This window comes from Macaca nemestrina, chromosome 2 (assembly GCF_043159975.1).
Source record: "Macaca nemestrina isolate mMacNem1 chromosome 2, mMacNem.hap1, whole genome shotgun sequence".
Classification (NCBI taxonomy): domain Eukaryota; kingdom Metazoa; phylum Chordata; class Mammalia; order Primates; family Cercopithecidae; genus Macaca; species Macaca nemestrina.
In genome coordinates this window covers 125,095,743-125,122,093 of record NC_092126.1, presented here as the reverse complement: position 1 = coordinate 125,122,093, position 26,351 = coordinate 125,095,743, and the positions used below count along the sequence as shown (strand labels likewise).

General features: G+C 46.1%; 1 protein-coding gene across 4 annotated transcripts in view; it reads right to left on the bottom strand.

The window, feature by feature from the left end:
* The window catches only part of LOC105483138 (protein tyrosine phosphatase receptor type G), a 745,674-nt gene extending 722,316 nt beyond the window's left edge, over positions 1-23,358 (bottom strand). For 2 of the 4 annotated variants that reach the window (XM_011743815.2, XM_071089050.1), the window contains exon 1: positions 23,138-23,358. In XM_011743815.2, the coding sequence (XP_011742117.2) occupies positions 23,138-23,222 (85 nt within the window). In that variant the 5' untranslated portion in view covers positions 23,223-23,358. The remainder of the gene's footprint in view (positions 1-23,137) is intronic. The other 2 variants (XM_011743832.2, XM_011743842.3) reach the window with 1 other exon arrangement.
* Positions 23,359-26,351: the final 2,993 nt, after the last annotated feature.

Sequence of the window (26,351 nt, the reverse complement as noted above, 5' to 3'; positions counted from 1 at the left end):
CAGGCTGGTCTCCCAACACTCGAGCTCAAGCGATCTGCCCTCCTCGGCCTCCCAAAGTGCTGGGATTTAGGTGGGAGCCACCACACCAGCCTCTAATATTGTTTTTTAAAATGCATCAACAACCCACCCAATGGCTATAGACCAAATGGCAAGTCATAAGTTAAGACTGGGTGTTGAGGTTACAGATGATTTACAGAAGATTTCCATTTTCCTCCATGTACCTATATGAATTATTCCCCTATTTTCTTTTCTTTCTTTTTTTTTTTTTTTAGACACGGTCTCCCTCTGTCGCCCAGGCTGGAGTGCAGTGATGTAATCTTGGCTCACTGACACCTCTGCCTCCCAGGTTCAAATGATCCTCCTGCCTCAGCCTCCCAAGTAGCTGGGACTACAGGTGCCAGACACCATGCCTAATTTTTGTATTTTTAGTACAGATGGGGTTTTGCCATGTTGACCAGCCTGGTCTGGAACTCCTGAGCTCAAGTGATCTGCCCACCTCAGCCTCCCAAAGTGCTGGGATTACAGGCGTGAACCACCACATTCAGCTGAATTCCCCTATTTTCTATAATGAACATTTGTTACACTTCGATAATTAATGAAAAAATTGTGGAAAATTGTGGAGACTAGAATGACATTCCCATTCAAACAGAGAGTAGTCTTCAAACTCCAACATGTACCAAGTCACCTGGCGATCTTGCTGGAACACAAATTCTGATTCCATTGGTCTGGGGCGGGTGGAGATGCTGCATTTTTAATAAGATTCTGTGTGAGGGTTGGACAAACCCAATGAAGCTGTGATTACTAAGGACCTATGAAACACAAAAATGATTCAGATGCCAACAATCCCAGTTTTAAAGAGATGATGATAGTAACAAGGCCTTAGATCAAAGCAGGGTAACATAAGCAAACTCGTACAATGAAAAATTAATGCATTCTGGGCACCAGCCAGAAAAAGTGGGAAAAAAAACTGAACTTTACTTGAAAGTACAGTGCTCTGCTGGAAGCACTCATCTTCATAGTTAAAAACAAATGAAATTGCTTCATATTGGTTTTAAGTTAGAACACTTGCTGTCCAATAATGCCAGAAAAGGAAACTGAGCAAGGGACAAGATATGATAAGAGAGAGGAACTCTGGAGGTAATCAGACACTCTGCTGACCTCCACTCTAAGCAGTAGTTAAAACACGACACAAAGGATTTGGTGTGGACAAAATACACACCCAGACACACAGCTCTGCATTCATCGCATCCTCAAGGGCCTCTTACCATTATAGACTCTTTTTATTATTATTTTTAATTCAGGCTCTAAATGTTGTTCAATTAAGTTTTACTCATTTCCTTACAGATCCTTAGGATTCTAATTTACAAATAAAATCAAGAGAAGCAGTTAAGGCTAAGTGTTATCAGCATGTCTCCTCCAGAGAGGCTGTCCCTAGCACCAAAATAAAAGTCCTCAGATTCCCAAAGATAAAAAGCTCAAAATGAATGAACTCGAAAAACCAAGCAGAGAAATGAAACCACTATTAAAGGATTATTTTTGGCAGGCAAGGGAGAAGGTTCCTGTCCTTCTCAACACATCTAGTTATCTATCCTTTTGTGTACCTCCAGCTGATATTTGTGCCCTTTAATTGAAAATGACCCATATCAACCCTTGTAACGTAAGCATTAAAAGAATGTATTGAAAGAACCCTGGACATCTCAAAGACACCAATCAAGAGCCAAACAATCCAGCTTTAGAAAGGGCAAGGATCGGACTGGCTCTGAGCTTCAGGGGACAGGAATTGAGAAAGAGGAGAATGTCTTCATGTCACGTGGCTCAAGCCGCCAATTCGAGGGAGAAAAGGCGTATCGAGCCTAGCCTGAGTTTTGTACCACCCTCAAAAAGGTGTGGACAGAGCTTCTCAATCAGCAGATGATCCCATGAAGAACACAGAAAACAGAAAAGATCAATACCCAAAGAGTAGCAAAGGTGCTATTAGCAAAAAATGTTAAAGAGATGCTAGGCAGGCAAAAATAATAGCAGTCCACTAAGAACAACAATAATCATGTGTTTGCTAGGGACCAGTGCTTTGCTTACATCCTCATCTAACTCTTCCATCAGCTCTATGAGACAGAGACCATTACTCCCATCTTACAGATGTACTGGGGCCTAACAAAGCTAGTCCATGACCAAGAACAGAGACACTACATTTTACAAGACGACTGTAAGGAAGCCACTGAGCCCTTCCCTGTGCTCTGTCTCCATGGACAACAAAACCAAGTCTGAATGCCTCAGCCTTGCATTTAGCGGCCAGTCAATGCATCTAGCATTGGCTCCCACGCCTCTCAACATTGGTTCCCAAGTCTCTCAAATCTCTGCAGGGCCCATCTGCCAGCTGGCAGTCACTAATGGCTTTATACCATGAGGAAGCACCTCAGATACAAGGCAGATATGGGTCCAAGTCCCAGAAATGCATGATTCAGCTCTAGGAATAAGCCTATTTGCCTCCTGGTCAACCACCTTATGCTCATTATTGCCTCTGTTCACTTTATTGTGTTCACTTCATTGCGTACATAAAGTACCAGCCAGGATACCCGCAGGAAGGTGTCTTCCCTCATTACTCTATTGCTCCTCAACACTTGGGATCTGAATCAGTATTTCAGCATGTTATTACCTTCAGCCTTACACTGCAACACACATTGCTTGAGGGACTTTTTGCACACATTTTTTGAACCCCCAAAACCCCAAGCAAAGTGCTAATACATGGAATTTCCACTAACAGTTGTCTTGAATCCATTACCTTCCTTGCAATAATGTACAAAAGGAAACTCCCTAATAGTTAAAAATCAGAACGTCCCACTGGACATCTCAGGCATTCATTTCTGTATCTACAGCCTGGAAACAGGAAGGTCCAGAAGTCAACGGCTGGACCCAAGAATGCGCCTGGTCATCCTTCCCTTCACAGCATCCCAACAAACACAGAATACATGGTTAAATTTAATATGAATCCCTCTCTTATTAAACATAGGCAAAGGCTCCTGGGTTCATATCAGGCTACGTCCTGGCTGCGCGCGCCACTTCGGATAGATTATTCTATCTCATGCTGTCCCCATTCCCTCCTAGAGAAATAGCATCAATCTCAGAGTTGTGCCAGGACCACAAAGAATGTACTGGACAGCTTCCCACTTTGGCTACATGTGGTTGCTACTCTTGTGATTTTTATCATTTATATATAATGACGTGTATCAATATATGATATATTCAGCATTCCCAGCACAAAAAATTAATAAATAAAACAAAACAAGGGCCAGGTGCAGTGGCTCACACCTGAAATCCCAGCACTTTGGGAGGCCAAGGCGGGTGGATCACTTAAGACCAGCAGTTTGAGACCAGCCTGGGCAACATCAAAACCCTGTCTCTACAAAAATATACAGAAATCAGCCTGTCATGGTGGTACATGTCTGTAGTCCCAGCTATGCAGGAGGCTGAGATGGGAGGATGACGAGCCCAGTAGCAGGAGGTTGCAATGAGGCGAGATCATGCCACTGCACTCCAGCCTGGGCATTAGAGCAAGACCCCGTCTCAAAAAAATAAAAATAAAACGAAACAAAACAAAACAAAATAAAATAAAATAAAATAAAATAAGGGTACAGTACGTGCCAAGATAAAGAAGCAAACCATAGACTAGGTGCGGTGGCTCACACCTGTAATCCCAGCATTTTGGGAGGATGAGGCGGGCAGATCACTTGAGGTCAGGAGTTCGAGACCAGCCTGGCCAACATGGTGAAATCCTGTCTCTACTAAAAATATAAAAATTAGCTGGGTGTGGTGGCGCGTGCCTCTAATTCCAGCTACTTGGGAGACTGAGGCATGAGAATCACTTGAACCTGGGAAGCAGAGGTTGCAGGGAGCTGAGATCGCGTCACTGCACTCCAGCCTGGGGGACAGAGCGAGACTCTGTCTCACAAAAAAAAAAAAAAAGAAAAGAAAAAAAGAAGCAACCATGGGTTCTCTCATTTACTCTGCCCTGCTCCCCCTCTCACATTCTCATGGCCACATGCTCTAAAGCTGATAAACACAAACCTAACACCACAGGAGACAAGAAGCCCCATGGCTACACACAGCCTGCACTCAGAAATGAATCAAATGCAGAGTCTGGGAACTAAGGTGGGGAAAAGGATGCCATGAAACCTTGCTACTAAAACCAGGGCTTCTGTTGTGTGTGGAGAAAGACAGCTGATTTGACCTTCCTTCTCACCCCAGAGCTTTTACACTTGAGTCTGATTAGCTAGTGTCTGGAACTAATTAACAGGTGTGGCAGGAAAGAAAGACAAAAACAAACCCTGGCAACTTTCAGCAACTTTCTCTCGGGGAATTAACGACTAGATTTACAACGCGTCCTCCAGGCTAGAACTAACTGAGAGCACAATGAGATGGGATTCATTATTCAAAGAGTATCCACCTCCAGAAAAGCTTAAAATTCATCCTCGGCTATATGACTGCTTCCTTGGCTATATAGATGGGTACCAAAAATACCATTGAGAAAAACCCTAGAATGGATCAAGCCCAGGCTTTGAAAAGTCAGAAAGCAAGAACACATGTCTGCTATGCTCGAGGACTAATATGCCAGTGAGGGAAACAGAAATATTTTCTCTCCATCAAAAGATATTACTTCCCTGTAACTACTCGGAAACCTCCAGAAACCAGTACAAATCACACAGTACCCTGCGAACATGCCCTCTGCAGACCAAGGGTATAATTATATCCTGTTACCCAAGGTAACTTAAGATCTACTTAAGGGTTTCTGCAGCCAAAAGAAAATAATAATCATTAAGTCCTTTTACTTTATTCTTAGCCACAGGAATAAAACACACTTACCCAGTTAGGTTTTTTCCCCTTACTTTTATTAACATATGTAACACTAAGTTTAAAATACATTCTAGTATTATATCAACCATAAATCAGATGGCCAGGTACGGTGGCTCACGCCTATAGTCCCAGCACTTTGGGAGGCCCAGGAGGGCAGATCACAAGGTCAAGAGATCGAGCCCATCCTGGCCCACATGGTGAAACGCCATCTCTACTAAAAAAACAAAAATTAGCTGAGGCAGGAGACGCTTGAACCCGGGAGGCAGAGGTTACAGTGAGCTGAGATCAATCGCGCCACTGCATTCCAGTCTGGCGACAGAGCGAGACTTGGTCTCAAAAAAAAAAAATCAGAATAGAGTTGAACCTTGAACAACTCAAGGGTTAAGGGTTCTGACTCCTGCACTGTTGAAAATCCGAGTATAACTTTTGTTTTTGTTGTTTTGTTTGTTTGAGATAGGGTCTCACTATGTTGCCCAGACTGGCCACAAACTCCTGGGCTCTGGCAATCCTCCTGCCTCAGCCTCCAGAATAGCTAGGATTACAGGTACCACCGTGCCTGGCTCAGAGTACAACTTTGGACTCCCCAGAAGCTCTACTAATCGCCTACTGTTGACCAGAAGCCTTACTGGTAACAGAAACCATCAGTTAACATATTAACAGACTAGTATGTACATGTATTTTATGCACTTATGACATATTTTTATTTTTTTCAATATTTCTCAGCTACATGGTTGATCTGTGATTTTTAAAAAATTGTCACAAATCTCCAAAATATCTTCCAAGACATTTATTGAAAGAAAAAAAAAAAACCACATATAAGTGGACCCACACAGTTCAAACCCATGTTGTTCGAGGACCAACTGTACATACAAAGACTTCACCCTACTCCATGTATCCCTACAGTGGCCGAGTGCCAAAAAATGAAGACATCAGTCTAACTTAGCCTTCTGTCCTCGCTCACCTGGCCTTTCTCCTTTTCAGAACTCAGCTCTTAAGTACCCAAAATTCAATCCAATAAGTGCAATTCACAAGCTGCGCATAGATGGTTATCCATGTATGAACAGAAGCATCATACTGTTAGAAAGAAGAGCACTGGCTTTGGAGTCGGAAGGCCGGCTTTCGCTGCTTTCAACGTTACATGATACAGGGCAAATTCCTTAACTTAGCAAAACCTCTACTCACACACCTCAGAAATGCAAGGATGAATTACGGATAAAGTGTGTCCAGCCCCTAAGATGAAGTGATTTTATTTCACCAGCTCATGTTCACAATAGGTGCTCAACAAATGGTTTGTGTTAGCCACACTGTAAAAAAACACCTGTCAGAGTAACAGCAGAATTTCAGGGCCCTCCCTCACCCCCGGTGAGGGAGATGTTCTTCCCTTGGGGCTTCCAGTGGAAAATACTACACAAGAGTAAAACTCCCAGACCCCATGAAGGGACACGGAGAGAGGGAGCTGTCACTAGAGGCAGATGCAGGTGATCACAGCACTCCCTAGAAAGGGTATGCCTTGATAATGTGGCAAGAGATAACTCGGCCAAAGTTCTGTGTGGACAGAAAGGTCTGGAGGACTGGTCTCTTCCAGAGTCACTCTGAAGTCTGGCTCTGCTGGAGAGGATTAGGTAGTCCTCAGAACTCCTTTTGTTCCCATTCCCATGTGGGGACTCACAGGCTGCTCTCAGAAGCCCTCCCCTGAGTTTCCAAGGCTCCAGATGGGGCCTGAGGATCCTCCAACGCCCCTTCAACACCCTAACTGCAAGACTTTAACATCCTTGTTTATCCCTCGTAAAAGGACTTACCACTGAAACCCAGATTCTTATCACCTGCACCAAACAAAGGGCATGTGTCCACCCTGCCAAACACTCCCTGGGAAGGAAGCATTGCCATCGGGAACCTAACAAAACAATTAAACAGGGATGGGGTTTTCCCAGCTGTCCCTCTGCTTCCCTCCCTAGCCAGCAGCCACCACTGCCCACGTCCTTGGCCTGTGGATGCACATGGACACAATGGGACCCAAGCTAGAAGCCCTTCTAGGCACACCTAACTGTTTTCTCATATGGGTATGTCCTGTCTCTCACATTCTCCACATTTTAATTTCCAAATTAAGTAGCAGGCTGGAGAGTACCGAATATTTACTTTACTTGGAAAAGCCACCCATTTTAACATTCTGTTGGAGAAAGGAACCAAACATCCCAAGAGGGGGTTTTGGATGTCTCTGCACTACTCAGATGCAGAGACCACCACTCGATCCAACTGGTCAAATAAATCTACAGCTGTATTAAAGCTTGAACCACTGGTAATACCCTCGAGTCCAGAGCTTGGATCCTAGATAAGCTTGGCTATTCATGAAATACCCAGGAAAGCAAACACAAGGGTCCAGGATTATAAAGCCTCTTTCACCAGGCACCAGGGGCTGATTGCTGCAATGGATTATAACAGTCTGTTGAGGAGCTTCCGCAGGCCATGTGCAATCTCTGAAAATCCCCAAGTTCCCTTCTACCTTTCAAATTGCTGAGCAGGAGCTCAAGCAAGATGCTGTCTCTGGATTTCCTAGGTAGCAGTGAACAGTCTGCAATCCACACATGTCCCACGATGCAGCACCAACGGGAACCAGGAGAGGGAGAAATCAATGCCAGGAACTCTGCTAAATGTCTACTCATGAGCTGGTAAAATAATAATAACAGCTTTTATTTTCAAGTGCTCCCTAGATGCCAAGGCCTGTGCCAAATGCCTTGCATGGTTTACCTCACTTACTCCTCAAACAACCTCATGGAGCAGGGACTGTTACCCCATTTCACAGATGGGTAAACAAGCACGCAAAGCTAAATGACCCTAACTTGCTATCCTGACATACCCGGAATATCCCAGAGGCAGTATCTTCCAGGAGACAACCTTCTCCATCAATTACAAGAGTTTCTCTTAACCCTACATTTTGAAGGGGCAGGGAAGAGAAAACAGGTAATCAGTGTCACACAGGGGTTTACAGCTGTGAAATGCTCTTCTGGAAGGTGAGAAAAGGTTGGAAAGAGCTCTCTAGACCAGGGCTGTCCGATAAAAATACAATGCGAGCCACGAATGCGAGCCACATGTGTAATTTAAAATTGTATGGTAGTCACATGAAACAGTAAAAGGAAACAAGTGACAGTAATTTCAATGGCATTTTCTACTTAATATATCTAAAATATCATTTTAATAGGCAGTCAATGAAAAGTTTTAATGAGATATTTCACATTCTTTTTTCACTTGTCTTTGAAATCTGGTGTATATTTTACACTTAGAGCATATCTCAATTCAGACATGCCACACTTGAAGTGTTTACTAGCCACATGGTAGCTGGTGGCTACCATATTGAACAGAGAGCTCTATAGACATTTCACAGTAACTAAGCAAAGGCTCAACATCAAAAGGAATCTTGAGGTGGAAAAACTCATATACAGGAAACAAATACAGGATTACCTGATGTCATCCGAGTACTTGGCATGTTACCAAGCACCCAAAATTTATCTGATGTCACCTTCGCAAATGAATTCCTTTCACCTTTCATCCCTACTCTTCAATTTCCTTATCAAAAATAACACTGATCAGAGGACCACTCAAATTTTGAGAAACAAGCTACCCTAAAGGTAACAATAAACTTATTCAGAGCAAACATAAGACACTTTGTCAGGTATAAACAACAGGGGGAAAGGATCCAATAAGTCAATCACACTTTTAAAAACTGCTGTCATCAAGCCCATACTTAACACTTACTTAAATAGCTAAGAATTCAGAAAGGTGTCACTTTGGAATACAAACAGTCCTATAAGCACCATAATCTGATGCAAAACCTCTGGGCTTTGAAGAAAGGAAAAATAAGCAAGTGAATTTAGATCCCTAAACCTCCATTAGTGGACCTCACCAATTAAAATATGATGTAACCACCATCAAGAGACTGGATTTTTTTTTTTTTTCTGAATAAACAAACGTGAGTCAAATATAAGTTCAAATCAATTTCATGGACCAGCAAACCTTAAAAATTGCCCATGTGTGGCCGGGCGCGGTGGCTCAAGCCTGTAATCCCAGCACTTTGGGAGGCCGAGGCGGGTGGATCACGAGGTCAGGAGATCGAGACTATCCTGGCTAACATGGTGAAACCCCGTCTCTACTAAAAATACAAAAAACTAGCCGGGCGTGGTGGCGGGCGCCTGTAGTCTCAGCTACTTGGGAGGCTGAGGCGGGAGAATGGCGTGAACCCAGGAGGCGGAGCTTGCAGTGAGCCGAGATCACGCCACTGCACTCCAGCCTGGGAGACACAGCGAGACTCCGTCTCAAAAAAAAAAAAAAAAAAAAAAAATTGCCCATGTAGCAGCACACCTATTTGCAAGAATACAGTAGCCACTTGGATACACCTCTCTTTCTCATGCTATTTTCGAAGGTTGGTTAATCTGCACAGGGATGGCACAAAAGTCTCTCCCAGACCAACTACTGAAAATGATTCTAAGACCTAGTTCTGGCTTCAGTAGCAAAGAGCTCTGTGATCAATTAGCAACATCTGCCACAGCTATGGGAATGGGGAGCATCAGCTCAAATGCCAATCTCCAATTCCTCTGTAGAAAAACTGCAAAATAACACACAGGGACAGGAAAAAGACATATGCTGTTCACTTTCATTCAATATCCCCATCTGTATGCACCTAGGGGGTGTGACTGGCCCCATATTAACACAAAGATATACAGCAAGGCATGTGTACCCTACTCGTGCTGATAATTTCAGCAATGAGAATATGAAGAGTAGCTATAAACCTTTTTCTTCAAGGTGGGGGATATAGGACAAATTAAACCCTAAAAGTCATCTTTGCTAAACCTCTGTCAATGAAAAAAAAAAATTCTTCCTGGTAGCCATGTGAGCCTTAAATTCATCGAACTCTGGCTCTGCACAGAAGAAGGCATGACAGCAGCCAAAGCCAGTTCAGATTCTGGTTCTGCCACTTTATTTGCTGTGGGATCTCTGCTGTCCTAGCTCCACCTCTCTCCCATGTCTTCACAAGAGTTGCACAGCATTCATTGAGAGCATGTTTATGCACACTTTTGTTTCATGAATCTTAAGCACTGGCTTTTAAAAACAGTTACCATTTATAAAATTTTGTGTGCCAGTCAGGCACAGGGGCTCATGTCTGTAATATCAACTCCAACTCCAGGGAGGCCGAGGCAGGCACATCACCTGAGTTCAGGAATTCAAGACCAGCCTGGCCAACATGGCAAAACCTCATCTCTATGTAATACAAAAATTTGCCGGGCGTGGTGGCAGGCGCCTGTAATTCCAGCTACTCAGGACGCTTAAGCAGGGAGAATTGCTTGAACCCAAGAGGCAGAGGTTTCAGCGAGCTGATATGGTGCCACTGAACAGCCTGGGTGACAAAGTGAGATTCCACCTCAAAAAAAAAAACAAGCTTTGTGTGCCTAATGCTTTTCTGGTGCTTTGCACACACATCTCATTTAATATTCACAAGGATTCAAGAAGGTTGAAATTCTCATTATCCCCATTTTAAAGATAAGAAAACCAATAAAGTAACTGGCCAAAGTTAGCCAAGGACAAAGCTGGGATTCACTCTGGTACCTGCAAAAAAATGCATATTTTTTTAAATACACATTTGCCACTGGCCTCTTTCATCAGAATCCACTTGTCTTCAACTCTCATTCCCCCAACCCCACTTAAAGTTTCCAAGGCATATAAGGTTTACTTTCACAAAATCCTTTGTTTATGTGGTCAGAGTGCTTACATTTCCCCTAGACTCCCCAGAAATCAATTTTACCCCCACTTCGCATCATAAGGAGCAACAGAAATTTCAAGAACCAGCAACTCCCTCATTTCAGTTAAGAAACTTCACTAGCAACTGAGTTGTTCTTTGAAAAACCACATCCTAAAATATGTTCAGAAAGATCTCTAACGCTAGAGTCATGCACTGCTATAGTTTCAGTCAGTCCTCACCAAATCTTGTTGAAATTTGATCCTCAACATGGTGATGCTGCAAAGTGGAGCCTAGTGGAAGTTGTCTGAGTCATGAGGGTGGATCCCTCATGAATGGCTTGGTGCCATTCTCAAGGCAGTGACTGAGTTCTCATTCTGGCAAGCCCGAGTCATTTCTTGTGGGAATGGATTAGTTCCCTTGAGCGAGGTTGTTATGAAGCCAGGACGTCACTTGGGTTTTGCCTCTCTTTGCACATGTCCACTTCCCCTTCCACCTTCTCCGCCATGTTATGATGCAGCACAAAAGCCCTCACCAGACACCAGGGCCACGCCCTTGAACTTCCCAGCCCGTAAAACTGGAAGCTAAATAAACCTCTTTTCTTTATAAACCACCCAGTCTCAGGTAATGTTATAGCAACCCACAATGAACTAAGACCTCTAGCATGCAAACCTCTATCACATGAAATAATTTCAGCAGCTTCTAACCAAACTGACTGGGAAAATGAGAAGCTAGTGCCTAAAACTGTCAAGAGATTTTCTGCACCCTCCACTCATAACCTTCACACACATGTAAATAAGAGAAAATGACTAGTTGTAGAAGAGAAAACAACTGGTGGGAAGAGGGATAAAACAGGGCAGGCACTGACTAGCAATGTGTTCTAGAAAACTTAGCTTCTGCCTACGCACATCTGGAATCACCATGATGCACCAGCCAACATCTGTCTCATCAAGGGCAGTAGATCTGGTGATCAACTAGTACTTGTCAACCAAGCAAAAATGATCAGCTCAGGCAAGCCCTTCTCCTAGTCCAACCTGCACAAAGCCATTACTGGGCAACAGATCAGCATTCATTTTCACGCTCTACTGTCAGCTGAGGCAAGCTCTGCTGCTCTCTGCATACCTCATTCACTGTTTCTGGAACAAACAAAGCAGAAATAAGAAGGCTACCTTCTCCTGAATCAACCCTAAGATCCAAGGCCACTTTTGAAACAATGAGCACCATATTCACAGAATTTAGCTTAAATTATTCCACGAGAGGGGAAAAAAAAAAAAAAAGGTTCACTACCATTGCAACCATCAAAACATAACCCTGCGGTCCCAGACACATTTGTCCTCTAATTAGAACAGAATCCTGTTTTCAGCAATAGATACCTTAGTGGCCAACAGAAGGTACGAATTTAGCTTTTCTCTTTTTAAAGATAAACTTCAACCACCATGACAATATATATACTCAGAATTATCTTGAGGAAGGTATTAACCTTGGATAGCATATCTCGTAAGAAGACACAATATACAAACATGAGATATATTGAAAATACATGCAATGACATCAGTGTCTTGTAAAACATTCTATAACCATTTGAAGAGCATTATCTACTCATTCTGTCAGCCCTCAAACATGACTACTGCTACCAACACACCAAAGATACAGCACAAGGAGGAATGTGGTCCTGCCGTCAAAGAACATAGTCTAATTTGGCTCTGAATCATATGTGGGGAATTCATGTAAATGTATTACATATTACAGCAACCACTTAATGAACATGTACTAAAACAAGGGTGAAGGAATCATCCCCTCAAATCATACATCTGTAATAGTCAAAAGCTAGCCACTCTATTGTGTACAAAGTTCAAGCTTTCACATGTTGTTGTTGTAAAAATTAAAATGTGCACTATTTCTATCATTTATTGGAAATCCATGTGCAAAAATTAGGAGGGCAGCAATATCGTGTAAAAAAACTAGGCAGCAAGGGACCCACCAATAAGGCATCTCCAATATTAATGTACTCAGATCCTACTCCATTAGTCACTGGCTTTCCCCCCTTGTCCCCCCACATCATACCCCTTATTGGGCCATCTGATAACAAGAAAGTGATCAAGAGAACCAGCTCTTAAATAAGCGATTTTTCAAAACACACTTTTGTTTTAATTGAACAAGCTAACAGAAATTCAGATCAACCAGGGAAGTCAACACATGACTGTGCAATATCCAAGCAGCAGGCCATTTGTAAAGCCAGAAAAGGACACAGCCAGGAGAGCTGAGCTTCAGCTTCATAAGCGAGATTGATAGGAAAGAAGTCAAGTCATCAGGCAGCAATGCACCTGTACGCACTAGTGCATGTGCACACACACCTGGTTACACGTGACCAATCCAGGCAATACAAAACCCCAAACAAGTCCAAAGAAAAAATCTGTCCCTCAGGAAAATCCACCTATGCTTGGGTGGCAAACACCTCCAGGGACCAGCTGAGTATTGTAAATAACCACTACGGGCCAGGTGTGTGCCCCATCCCAAGGGGTAGCACTATTTAATTTCAGGTTAATGTTGTTGCCTAGCAAGAGCATAGGCCCTAGGCTGTTAGACCTTCCTATTGTTCAAGAATAACCCAGACTTTCATGGAAAGCTCTCATGAGGGCCGGGGCTTCCATCTGTTTTGGTCACCATTGTCTCCCCAGTGCCTAGAACAGTGCCTGGCATGCTCTAGGCACACAGAAACTTGTTGATGGCATGAATGCCAAATGACTGATTTTTAACACATTCTTTTTATTTTATTTTTTTCTTTTAAACACAGTATGGCCAAAAGAACATCTGTAGAATTCCAGATAACCCAAATGCCTGTCCTTTCTCCATTTCTCCTCTCCAGACACAAGATCCGGAAGTAGCTTTGTTTCTCATTTTAGACAAAGACGTCTGCCCCCACCACTCCAATCATAAATCACATTAGATAGTTTTAAAGGCTACACATAATTTTGTTGGCATGAGCAAATCTCCGTTTTTTTTTTGTTTTTTTGTTTTTTTACTTGGGTCTCCAGGAGAAATAAGGTTTCATGTTTGAAAAACAACAACAAAAAATAGCTTATAGGCATTCCATTAACCAAGTTCCACTTACCACCTTGTCTGCTACTCCCTCAGGATAATCTGTAGCAAGGTTAGCAAGATAATGGAAGGGTTCTCAATGCTTTAGGAAGCAAACCCTCACAGGAAAAAGTCAACAAGTGCACCTCACAGATCACAGTGCGTCCCGGGCATCTGACTTGCATATTGCAAAAAGACCATAACCCTTCCAAACTGCCTAGCCTAGAATCAACAATCTCTAAAATTCCAGAAAAAAAATTTAGAAGCCATTTAGTGAAGGGTGAGGAAAACAACCCCAAAGAAATTGAGGGTCTTGCCCAAGATCCCACAGCTGGTTTGGCTGGCTCCCATGGCTAGTTCCAAACTCCAGAGGAAAAATGCAGAATCCAAGCCATCTCTTGCCAAACACAACACCCTCAGACCTTTCCTGAAGTTATGATTCACAGCCTGCTGCCCACACTTAGATGATATACATGGGACAGTAAAAATACCGCATTATTACAAAGTAACCATATTCAAAGCCCCAAACAAAAGTTCTCAAATTACAAAGCAAATCAATTTAGGTAATTTGGAAGAGGAGTAGTGTCAAAAAAACTCACCACCAACAAATTCAGTCTCTATCCACAGTTATTATCAGCTTATTCAGAAGCTAAAGTAATTTGCTGAAAGGTCATCTCTTCAACGTAACCAAATAAAATCCTATACTAATTGCATTACGTACTTATTTAATTGTAACAAGTACAGTATTTCACCCAGTGTTTATGGCACTTGCTTATATGGGAAAATAGGGTGAAATACATAAAAAGCTAGATCTTTCAATTGGCCCTCCTGTGCAATTAGGAAAATTAGTTTCCATACGCTCTTCAAAAAAAAAAAAAAAAAAATTTTTCTATCTGGAAAAAAAAAAAAAAAAACCCTGAGCAATGATTAGAGAAACATATTACAATCACCACCGTGCCCCCCCAACCCCCCACCGCCCCCGCCAACACCCCTACGCCTCACTAGCCCGGTGACCTTGGACCTACCTTCTTCAACTTTAGTTTCTTCACCCTACAGTGGAAATAATCACGGTTTCTACTTCCAGGGATGATTAAAAGCATATAAAATGCTCAAGTATGGGGCAGAGATCACATGTGCCTGGTAAGCGTAGGCTATAATTATTATTCCCATTTTATAGATTAAAAGGGTGAGGCCCATTTGCCCAAGGTAAATGATGTAATGAACTAAGAATTTCAACCCAGGTCTCTGGGGTTTTGGTGTGGATTCTGAATAAGAGATATGTATATCTGAAACTCCCAGATCCCCAGCGCTACCCAATCCCACTTCCACAAGATGTTAGGTAACCACCCATGGGTAACCACCCTTAGCTACCCACGGACAGAGCTAAGCCTTCACGTTTACTAGAGAAACGCTTCTGGAAAAGTGTCATTTTAAAAAACAGGTAGAACTCATAAATAACCACTGCTTTGTAAATAAATCCTTTTCACAATTCTTAAAAAGTTCTCGAGACAACCTTAAAAAGTCAGTAATATTTCCTCACTAATCTAGACTATGCTTGTATGCTTGGTCAATTGCTTATGGCTGTGTCCCCTACCCAAATCATTCCCAATTAATGAGCGGATCTGATTTAAGTGCACTGCAGGATTCATGAGGCAGTAATGGTATGATAACTCAAATACCTCTTAGATGTATATTGTAACTAGTATGAATTCCTCAAAAGTATATCCACTGCATTATACAACACCCTGCTTCACTCACTTAGAAAGATAGTATCACAGACCCAAAAATAAGACCAGTTGTCCTATTTTCTTACATGGAAGTGTTACATATTCCATGAACTATGCTTTCATTTTTTTCTTTTTTAGTTGCTAGAATTCAGCAGCCAACTGTGTCACTTTGCTACTCCCCAAAAATAGCTAAACTGAGTAGTTTAAAATCACATTTTGTTGTTTGGCCAGAAAAATATCATGCTGATTTCAGTCTGCAAAAAGAAAAAAGAAAAGATTAGAGGGCACGAGGTGTGCATGAGTGTTTGGTTCTCTCTCATATGCTCTGTAGCTCTGAATCCATGAAAATATAGAGACAGGACATGAATGTGTTCAAGTGTTACACAAGTGTAAAACAAAAGCAAACACCCAACTACTGTTTGCTTCCCATCAGTGGAGCCAAAGTGAATCCCAGTAATGAGTAACCTATTTTCCTCCATTACCACACCGTCCATAAGGCCTGAGAAGAGGAATTAACATCTCAGGATGCAGGACCAGACGATTCTTTCTACACAGGGATTTGGAAGATTCATCAGACACATTTTAAGCCCGCAGAAAGCATTTTTCCCACTCTAAGCTGAGAAAGCAGAGACCTCCTTTGCAATGTGGGCAATCTCAGACTTCATGAGGGCTTTCTCATTTCTTTAAACTTCAAAATGTAACCTGTTAGTAATCTTACATAGGATGTCCTCATGCTGATCCCCACTCCTCCTCATCCTCAACAGCAAAGACAGATACAAAAACCCATCACATATGTTTACACCATTTTTTTAAAAAGTTGTCTATACATACAGTCGTCCTTTTCAATTCCACTGTCCTCCTTCCATACACTCCTATCCAAATCTCTTAAGAACACATAAAATAAAAACGGCGGCCACGAGCAATGGCTCAGGCCTGTAATCCTAGCGCTTTGGGAAGTTGAGGTAGGAGGATCACTTGAGGTCAGGAGTTTAAGACCAGCCTGGGCAACACAGGGAGAGCCCCTGTCTCTACAAAAATAAACCTATAAAACTTTTGATTTAAAAAAATGGCTATTGAGCACTTACTATTTACCATGCATAGCGCTAAGTCCTTATATGCATTCTCATTCCAGCCTCACAAAGACTCTAGGAGTCAGGCTTCTATCACCACCCCATTTCACAGAGGAAGAAAAAAATTAGGCACAGAGAGGGTATGTAACTTTTCCAAGGTAGCACAGCTAGCAATGGCAGAGGTAGGCTGGCTCCAGAGGCCATATTCTTACCTACTTTGCTATATTCTGTATAACTCTCAATAGCTACCTAGTTTAGAAAACAAATAAAAAAGCATTAACAAGTTCCAGAATCCTAAAAGATTTCTTCCAGCTACATGCTGACAAAACAGTATGGTTAACTCTCACCAACTGGCTGACACACATCAAAGTTTTCATTCAATATGTAAGTTACCTCCCTCCCCACATCCACCCCAAGTACAAGTGAAACACAACCCAATTCTGTTTGGGAGGTTTCCAAAAGAGAAACCAGGCACATATAGAAACCTCATCATCTGTCATTCCTCTTCCTATCCCTGGAAGCACTTAAAACAAAATTTTTTTTTTTTTTTTTTTTGAGACGGAGTCTTGCTCTGTCACCCAGGCTGCAGTGCAGTAGTGCCATCTCAACTCACTGCAACCTCCGCCTCCTGGGTTCAAGCGATTCTCCCACCTCAGCCTCCCAAGTAGCTGTGACTACAGGTACGCACCACCACGCCCAGCTAATTTTTGTATTTGTAGTAGAGACGGGGTTTCACTATGTTGGCCAGGATGGTCTTGATCTCTTGACCTCATGTTCCACCCGCCTCAGACTCCCAAAGTGCTGGGATTACAGGCATGAGCCACTGCACCTGACCAAAAACAAAAATTTTTTAATAGTTGTATTAAGGGCTGCAATCATAAAACCTTGGGCCTGCATAGATCCAGCAAGCTATCACACACAGAATATATTTTTCTGTCAAAATACCAAATATCTTCCTACAAATGATACCAGGTAAAATGGTCCCTCCAATTATAGTTGTCCCAATAGGAGGGGACAATCACTCAAGAAGCCCTCTAGCTACTTAAAGCAATCTTGCACAGCCATCACTTACGCCTAACAATCCTTTCGCACTGAGTAAACCACAAATTTATCTGTTCTACATCTCAATCATCACAGACTTTCCTGAAAGTGAAATTTACCTATATTACTTTAAGACATTTTTTAAAGAGCCATTAACAATCCTGAGTTCTTAGAAATTTGCAACAGGCAAATTGTAGGGAAAAGCAACGGGAAGTAAATACAGGTTTCTGGAATATACTTATCTTTTTATTGATTTTGTTGGTTACAACTCCACATAAACACAATACCAAAAATAAGTCAAAGCAAAGTCCGTATCAGATAACTCTTTTTTACACAAGTACAGTTGATTTTTTAAGTGCACAGAACGTTGCCCTAGTCCTGGATGTAGTTCGTTTCCAAGCAAGATGGTTGGGCCCATTTCTCAGACTGGCAAATGGACTTTGGTTTTTTTTTTTTTTTTTTTTGGAGACAGGGTCTCACTGTGTCTCACTCAAGCTAGAGTGCAGTGGCATGATCACAGTACACTGCGGCCTCAACCTCATGGGCTCAAGCAGTCCTCCCACCTTAGTCTCCCAAGTAGTGGGGACTAAAGAGTGCCCCCAGCTAATTAGTGTTTTATTATTTGTAGAGGCAGGGTCTCCCTATGTTGCCCTGGCTGGTCTCGAACTCTTGGGCTCCAGCAACCCTACTGCCTCCCAAAGCACTGTGATTATAGGAGTGAGCCACAGTGCCCAGCCTTATCTTTTAATCATTTGCACAGGCAACCTCATTCTGGGACAAATTCAGTGACTATTGCCAAATCCCAAAAGAAGCCCTCACAGAGCAGGCTCTTCTCAGCCCCTCCTGAGCCACTCCCTCATCAGTGGCTGCTTAACCTAGATCAAGCTCAGGTGGAGAACTAAAGGTGGGGAGCAGTGTACTTCTTGGCTTCCATATTAATAAAACAGCCCATTTTATTCTCTAAACAGGATACAGCCAAAAACAATTTGAGGGACCACCATCAACATCTAACAGAGGTCAACTTTGAACCAAAGCAAACAAAGGGCTAATTTCAGGGCATCAAGTGCTTTAGAGGCAACTTCAGATGCCCTAAATTTTTCCCATAAACTCTGGGTTATGGAATGTGACCACATGAAATGTAACCCAGGATGACAGTATTAATTACAATTGTTTAAATCTCTTAATTCAGAATGTACACATATTGTAATCTTCATCCTGCCTAGAAATGGCATTTCATTGTCACATGCTGAATGGAAATCCAGATTTAAAAAGAACAAACAACGTTTCACTGTAAAAGCAAAGTGTTAAAGCAACAGCCCAGTAGAAATGTAATCCCAGCACTTCGGGAGGCCAAGGTGGGCAGATGACCTGAGGTCGAGTTCAAGACCACCCTGGCCAACATGGCGAAACCCTGTCTCTACAAAAATACAAAAATTAGCTGGGCATAGTAGCACGCGCCTGTAGATCCAGCTACTCAGGAGGCTGAGGCAGGAGAATCGCTTGAACCTGGGAAGCAGAGGTTACAATGAGCTAGGATCTCACTACTACACTCCAGCCTGGGTGACAGAGTGAGACTCCACCTCAAAAAAAGAAAAGAAGTCTCCAGGAAAAGGAAGGGAGGCAAGGGAGTAGGAGAGGCTCCCGAATAACTACTCTAGGGCATTTTAAGTGATCTCAGGTGAATGCCAAGAAAATTACTTTCAATCGGCACACAGGAATATGACTGATTCTACTTTGCTAACTTGGGAGCAGTTTAGAATAGAAAGGCAAATCTGATAGGGCTGTTTGTTTTGCTGCATTAAATCGTCAGCATGCCCTGGATTGCTTCATGTAAACAACAACATAATCTTTTATTCAGTGAAAACAGATCCATAATTAAGGGGAAATGCTCAAAGCTTCACTATGGAGTAGTGAGTTTTCCCACATCAGCCAACCTTTCCTATGACCTTTCTTCTTCCAGCAACAGCAGCAACTTCCCCTATTTCCAACAGGCCCTGTGTATGCCTATCTTTATTAGTGCTGTAACTCCATCAACCCTCAAATGTGAACACCGTTTAGAAGGAAACATCAAAAATTTTATTCCATAACTGTGTCAAAGGAACCCAGTTTAGAGACTCGGTAAAGATTCTTCATTTTCAAACATGATACATGAGGGAGAGTGAAAAAAAACCCCGTACAAGCTCACACCCTGTAAAGAGAAAGACTGCTGACTTCCAAATATTACTTTTGCCTTTTCCTAAGTCCACAAGGGATGCCCATCAGAACTAAAGCCCGCACATGCAAATAAGAGACAGCTTAGAGGGAGATTCATGATTCACCCGATGTTAATGACGGAGCCTCCAATTCTGACACATCCAAGGTACACAGCTCAGCTTATCCATCTGAAGTGTTTCCAATGACAGCATCCTAGATGTAATGTAATTACAATACAAAACATATCAAAACCAGAGTTTCACTCTGAGGGCCGAAAGACAAAAATCAATTTAAAAAAAAAATCTGCTGAATAGCCTGAGAACGTAAAATAGATAAAAGGTTAACCCTCTCAAGTAACACATTTTATATTGTGTCAGAGGCGATTAAATTCCCAGTGATTGGAGATATGTATCAGTTTGAATGAACTATGTGTAGGATTTGCTTTAAAATAACAAGGTGTTGGGGAGGAAGACATGAAAGATTGAGTTGTGAGTGTTGAAGTTGGGTGGGGGATCCATTATATTTTGCTATTTTGGTAAATATTTCTGCAGTGCTTTATAAAGATATATAAAAACGTAATATGCGTAATACCATGTTTGGTAACACTCTTGGCTTTGCACTTGGAAAGGATCGCTTAAAGCATTATTAACGCTGAATGGATCCCAAACCTGCCACACTGCTGTTCAAAGACTAAAACCCACTGTTTCCAATCCACTGGGAAAAAGATCATGCCAGGGCTGTGTTTCCAAAACCCTGCCCCAACTACAACTAACCCGTACATCCTAAACAGGAGCTGAAAACTCAAATGCAACTGAAGAGTTATGCTGAGTTATGATTCTGAGAGGAAACAAACAAAAATACTAAGTAACAAAGGATTTTGGCTAAGACCTCACAAGGAGGACCCTACTCCAAAACAGAAGCATTTTTATCCCTCGTGTCAAACAGATAAGGGCTTTCGAGGTTATAGCAGGCAAGAAGTGGGGGTCCCAAGGCGAACTCCAGCCCCCACCGGGTTTCGAGAAAGACCGGGGCAGCATCGCCAGGCCGAGGCCGCCTCCTCGCGCCAAGGCGCGTCAGCAGTCCCAGAGCCTCGGAACCCGGGCACGCGCTCCCCATCCCTGCGGCCTGGAAGTGGCCGAGGCCGACCAGTGTGGAGGTGGCAGGAGCCCCACCAGTGGCTCGGGGGCGCCCCCTGAGGTCCAGCGGCGCCGCGGCAACCTCGGAAAACGGAAAGCCAGCTTCTCCCAAAGCTCTGATATTTTTTAACTTTGCCGTGCTCCAAAGCCTGCTGCTCCCTCTCTCGGGCTGCACTTTTCCAAACCAAACCGCCCCCTTCCCTACGCCTCCCACCACTGTCCTTTCCCTTTCCGACACCCCTCGGCTCCCGGACCAGGAAAGGGGCTATTTACCTCGCAGCGTGGGCGCGAAAAGAAAATGAGAAGACGAAAATGGTCCAAGCCCCACGAAAGCACGCTCCCTGGTAGTCCCATTTTGGATCTCAAGCTTCCTCAAACACCAGGGAAAAGAAAACCACAGTCAGCCCACTGACTGCATCCCCGAGCGCAAGGACAGAAGTGGAATTGGAAATTCCTCTAATTTGCAAGTCTGTCCTCCACGGCCTCCCATTGCACCCATTAAAGAGTGGCCCTCACAAAGCTCAACCCGTGTGCACCTGAGCCCGCTCAACCGGCAAGTCCGTGGTAAAGCAGGGGAGCCTAGCAGGGGGAGATGATTAACCCAAATAGTGAGCAGTAGTCTTTAAGTGAATGAAGGCAGCTGTTTCTAACGGGAGGTGTCCCCATGGCCTACACTACCGTAGAGGGAGGACTCCAGTGGGCAAACCCCAGGCCCCAGGGTGAGTGTGGACTGCGTTTCTGGGCTGGAGCTCCGTGCCGCTCCGCAGGCAGGAGGATGCGCAGAGAGAAAAGAGGGTGCAAAAGACAAGACGGTGCTTTGCCTTTCTGCCCCTCGAGGCCATCCCCGACTCTGCAAAGGGGGCATTCGCTGCCAGTCCCCCGAGAGGGATCCCCGAGAGCGACGAGGGCTCCCGCGCCCTGCTCCACGGCGCACGACGGGACTAAGGGACCCGCTGCACCAAAAACGGGCGCTCCAGCCGCCCGGGGACAGGCGGCTGTAACCAAGCAGAGCGGAGACCTCGAGGCACGTTCCTCTTTTTCTTGATTCAGATAACCTCCACCTCCGGGTATCCAGGAGCCGACGAATGAGAGGACAGAAAAACGGGGAATTCTCTGTCCTTAGGGGAGCGAGGGATGAAAAGCCAATCGCCCCCTTTCTTCCAGACCTTCCCCGGGCTAGGGCAGGACTTGGCCTCCACCCCCAGGGAGGGAGCAGGACAGCTACGAGGGAGTTCGGGGCTGCTGCCCAGGGGACCTGCAAGAGAGGAGAGGGAGGCAGCTGGCCTCTGCCCTCCCCAGAGGAGAGAAGAGGGGGCTTGCCAGCTGAGGGCTGGAAGTGGAGGGTCGCCGAGCCTCACACCGTTACGTGCGGTGATTTATTCTCGTTATCAATGGCCAATATTGTTCCTGTCTTAACCTGGCCAGAAAGGGGCGGCTCTGGGTCTGCCAGCCGCGAACAGCCTGCAAAAGGGCAAAGATGAAGGTAGGCAAGGCGCGCGAGACAGGAAAAAATCCGCCCAAGCGCGAACTGCAACCCGGCCGCCGACCCGCCCCCGCCCCCTCCCCGCGTCCAGACCCCGGCAATCCAATCGAGCAGAGCAGCGGAGGGAAGGGGCCACGGTCGGGGCTAGGGGAGACACGGATCTCCCCTAGTCGCCTGCGCCCTGCCCTCTCACTGCACCCAAGGAGGCTGCCTCACGCCGGCACCGAAGGGCTGCCCGCGCCCCAGCCCCGAGAACGGGGGAGGGCGCCCCCGACCCCAGAACGCAGGCTGCTCCCCACATCTTCAGTCCTCCGCGGCCAGCCTCCGACTTCCATTCCCCGAAACCTAGCCTTCCCAAAAGGGTGGAGAACAGCAAAGCAAACCCCCACCTTCTGAGCTCCTTCAATACCCGCCAGAGCGAGGGGGCTCATCCCGGGTCCCCCAAAACCCACAGAAGCATCCTTTCCATGGCCTCAGTCTCCCCAACCGCCCCACAACTCGAATTCTCCCGATCGGCGACGAGTCAGCAAAGGAAATACCCCTTCCTCCCGATTCCAGCTCCCCAGGCCCCCCAAAACGGAACGGGAGCAGATCCCCGCGTCCCCCAGCCCCTCCCCGGCCGGCCCCTGCCTCCACCTTCCTCGACCACCAGCCAGCCTCCCTAAACAGCGCCCAAGCCAGCGGAGCAGATCCTTCTCTACTCCCCGGGCGCCGGGCCACCCTCCACCCTCTCCAGGGTCTCCCGGACGGGCGCCGGAGGTCCGCGCCCAGGCGACAACTCTGCATCCCCAACGCGCGCCGGCCGGGGCCGCGTCCCCTCGGCGGCCGGCACTCACCGGGGAAGCACACGACATAATGGAGCACGGAACTGGTGATTTTCAGGAACAAAATCCACCAACACGGTTCCAGTAACCTCCGCATGTCCGAAAACGCACATCGAAAAGAGGAAAGCAGGGGGATAAACTTGTTGAATAAGTTCTTGCCTCCGTGCGAGCCTCCGCTAAGCCGGGGCGCTTCCCCGGCTCGCCCGCTCCACGGGCCCCCCGCGCTCGGCGGCCCGAGTCCCCTTGGAATCCGGGAAGCCGCCGAGCGCCCCCCGGAAAATCTCAAAAAGTGACCGGGAACGCAGAGCCACGCTGGGGACGATCCTCTCGGCGGAGAAGGGCTGCTTTCCGTTCAAAAACGAGAGAGCCGAGCGGACAGGGCGCGAAGTCGGCGGCCGGCGGCGATGCCCCGGGCCCGGGGCAGGCAGGGACCGCAGGCGGCGGCGGCGGCGGCGAGCAGCCGAGGATCCCCAACTTGAGTCGGCAGCGCAGCACAGCCCGAGAGCCGGCGGGCGGCGGCGGGGCTGAGCGCGGCGCGGCGTCTCCGGGCTTCAGGCAGGCAGCTCCTTCCAGGGCCCCGGGAAGGAAGGAGGCATGTTTGCGAGAGGGGAGGGGAGGGGAGAGGCGGGGGGAGCGGAGAGCCCCCCAAAATAGAAACGGCCGGAGGAAACGGAGGAAAACACAAAGGATCTCAGAGGGGCGCTGGGGCGAGGGCGCCTTCAGTCCATGCTCCTGAAAGTTGTGGCTCCGGCGCAGGCTGGGGAGGAACGAAGAGCGCGGGGCTGGAAACTGGCCATGCCTCCATACAGGAAGTAACATGTGAGCATGGATCCTGGCAGAGACTTTAAAGCCGGCGAGCGAACGAGCGAGCGAGCAGGGGGCGCGCGGTGGTGGCGGGGGCGCGCAGCCCGGGCCAGCTGGCGGGCGCGCGCTCTCCGCGCTCTTAAAGCAGCCGCGCTCGGCTCCCGCCTAGCACGGGGTCCCTCGGCTCCGCTTTCTCCGCGCGGCACCGGTGGCTGCGGCCTCTACTGGGACAGTTTGAGGACTGGGGGCGATTGTAGCCCGTGCTCGGAGAGAGGAGGGAGGCTGCCTTCTGGAACCGGCGTGTCTTTTGCAGGATTCCCGTTGTTTGAGCTCTTAAAAGACGCCGCACGTTGCTCGGGTTTGGCGAGATCCCCCGTCCGCGTAGCTCGCGGATCCCGGGCCCCTGGCCCGGGCGCGGGGAAAGGCGGAGGGCGGACAGCTGCCTTTTTAAAGCGATGGGGTTTCCTGTTCGGCTTCACCTCCTGGCAGTTGCCGCGGTGGGGCTCACCCGTCCGCGGCCCCTGTTCGCGCGTCCAACACAGCGCATTCCCCCGCCGGGAAACAAAGCCGAGCGGCCTTTGCACTCCTGCTACGTTGAGATTTAATTTTTTTTTTTTTTTTTTTTTTTTTTTCCTTTTCAGGCTTTCATTGGCCCAGTCCAAGGCTGGGGAAAGTGGGGGAGGGGAGGAATATCGAACCCAGGATTGCGAAATCTAGCCCTTCCGAGCCCCACATCTCCTTTCTCCGCGCCACGATGGATCGGTGGCGGAGTTTCCCCAACTCGCAGCTTCTCTGGAGAAGGTTCCCGCACCCCGGCTTAGCCGCGGGGAGAGCGCAGGAAGTGCGCCTCTTACCCCCTGCAGGGTGAAAGCATTGCCGCGGGGCCGTACTGATTTCCTGGCAGCCACTCGGGGAGCTGCTGCTGCTTTAGCAATCCGGGAGAGGCGTCCGGGGGAAATGGGAGGACTAGGCTTATCTGTAATGAGTTTTGTCCCTTCGCTCTCGGTCAGAAGATCTTTATCGCTTAGACTTCTAAGCGCCCTATTTTACATTCATACGCTGGGGCTAAAAGTGGGGGAGGCGGGCTTTTGATTAAATGTGTAACTGAGCCAAGGTAATTAGCCGTTTGAAAATTTTTGCCTAGTTTTTCTGCCCGTGTTTCAAAGCGATCTTGACGTGGGATTGTTTTGTTTTCTGACGGAGTCTCGCTCCGTCGCCCAGGTTGGAGTCCAGTGGCTCGATCTCGGGTCACTGCTACCTTCGCCTCCCGGGTTCAGGCGACTCTCCTGCCTCAGCCTCCCGAGTAGCTGGGACTACAGGCGCCCGCCACCACGCCCGACTATTTTTGTTGTTGTTGTTGTTGTTTTGTTGGTTTGTTTTTTTGGTAGAGACGGGGTTTCACCATATTGGCCAGGCTGGTCTCGAACTCCTGACGTTGTGATCCGCCTGCCTCAGCCTCCCAAAGTGCTGAGATTAAGGCGTGAGCCACCGCGCACGGCTCTTGACGTGTTTTAAACGTGTCCCTGCTGTTTTATCCCAACACGGCAGGGTCCTCCACCCACCCAAACATCCCAACCGGATGCTAGGTTTTCAAATAATGTACAGATGGCTGGAGATCCTCCCGCTCGATGTGATTAGGGAAGCGGTTTCACACCCACACTTCCAAAAGAAAAACCTTTGAAAAGTTACGTTTGGGATTACAAACTAATAAAAGCCAGGAAGTTCCTGGGGAGGGCCCTAGCTCTATCTTTAGCAGAACAAGGGTGAACACCCTCCCCTAGGGTGGGGAATGAGTGGAGTTTGTTTGTTTTGGAATGTAGTCCTTCCTGGTTTTATTGGAATCCTGACTTCTTTATAAAAGATGGCGAGGGCCATTTTTCTTGGAAGTGTTGTATTGAGGGATATTCGTTCCTAAGTTAGATTACCCCAGCATCCCTGACTACCTTCTTAATGTCGAGTGATAAAATGGGAAAAACTCTTGGAACACTTGTGTCAGCGTCCTCAGGTGACTTTCCTCCTCTGAAATGGACAGTAAAAACTCTCCTTTGTGGAATGCTTACTGTCTACCAGGCATTGTGCTGAATTCATGCCATAAACTGCTTACTCATTCAACAAATGTATTGAGCACCTACTGTTTGAGGGACACACTGGGAACACAGCCTCGAACAAAAAGGGCAAGCCCCCAGGCCTTATGGGAGCATACCTTCCTAAGTCCATGCTCCGTTCTCTCATGGAGTCCTTACGATACTGCCAGCTGTGAGAATTATTTTCCCCATTTAATAGACAAGGAAACATGCTCAGAAGAGTACAATGATGGATCCTCAGCTAGTGGGCAGCAGAGCTGAGATTCTCAACCCAGATGTGTTTGCCTCCACAGCAGTGAAAAGGCAACAGAATTACGCCTTCAGAAGGCACCAAAATG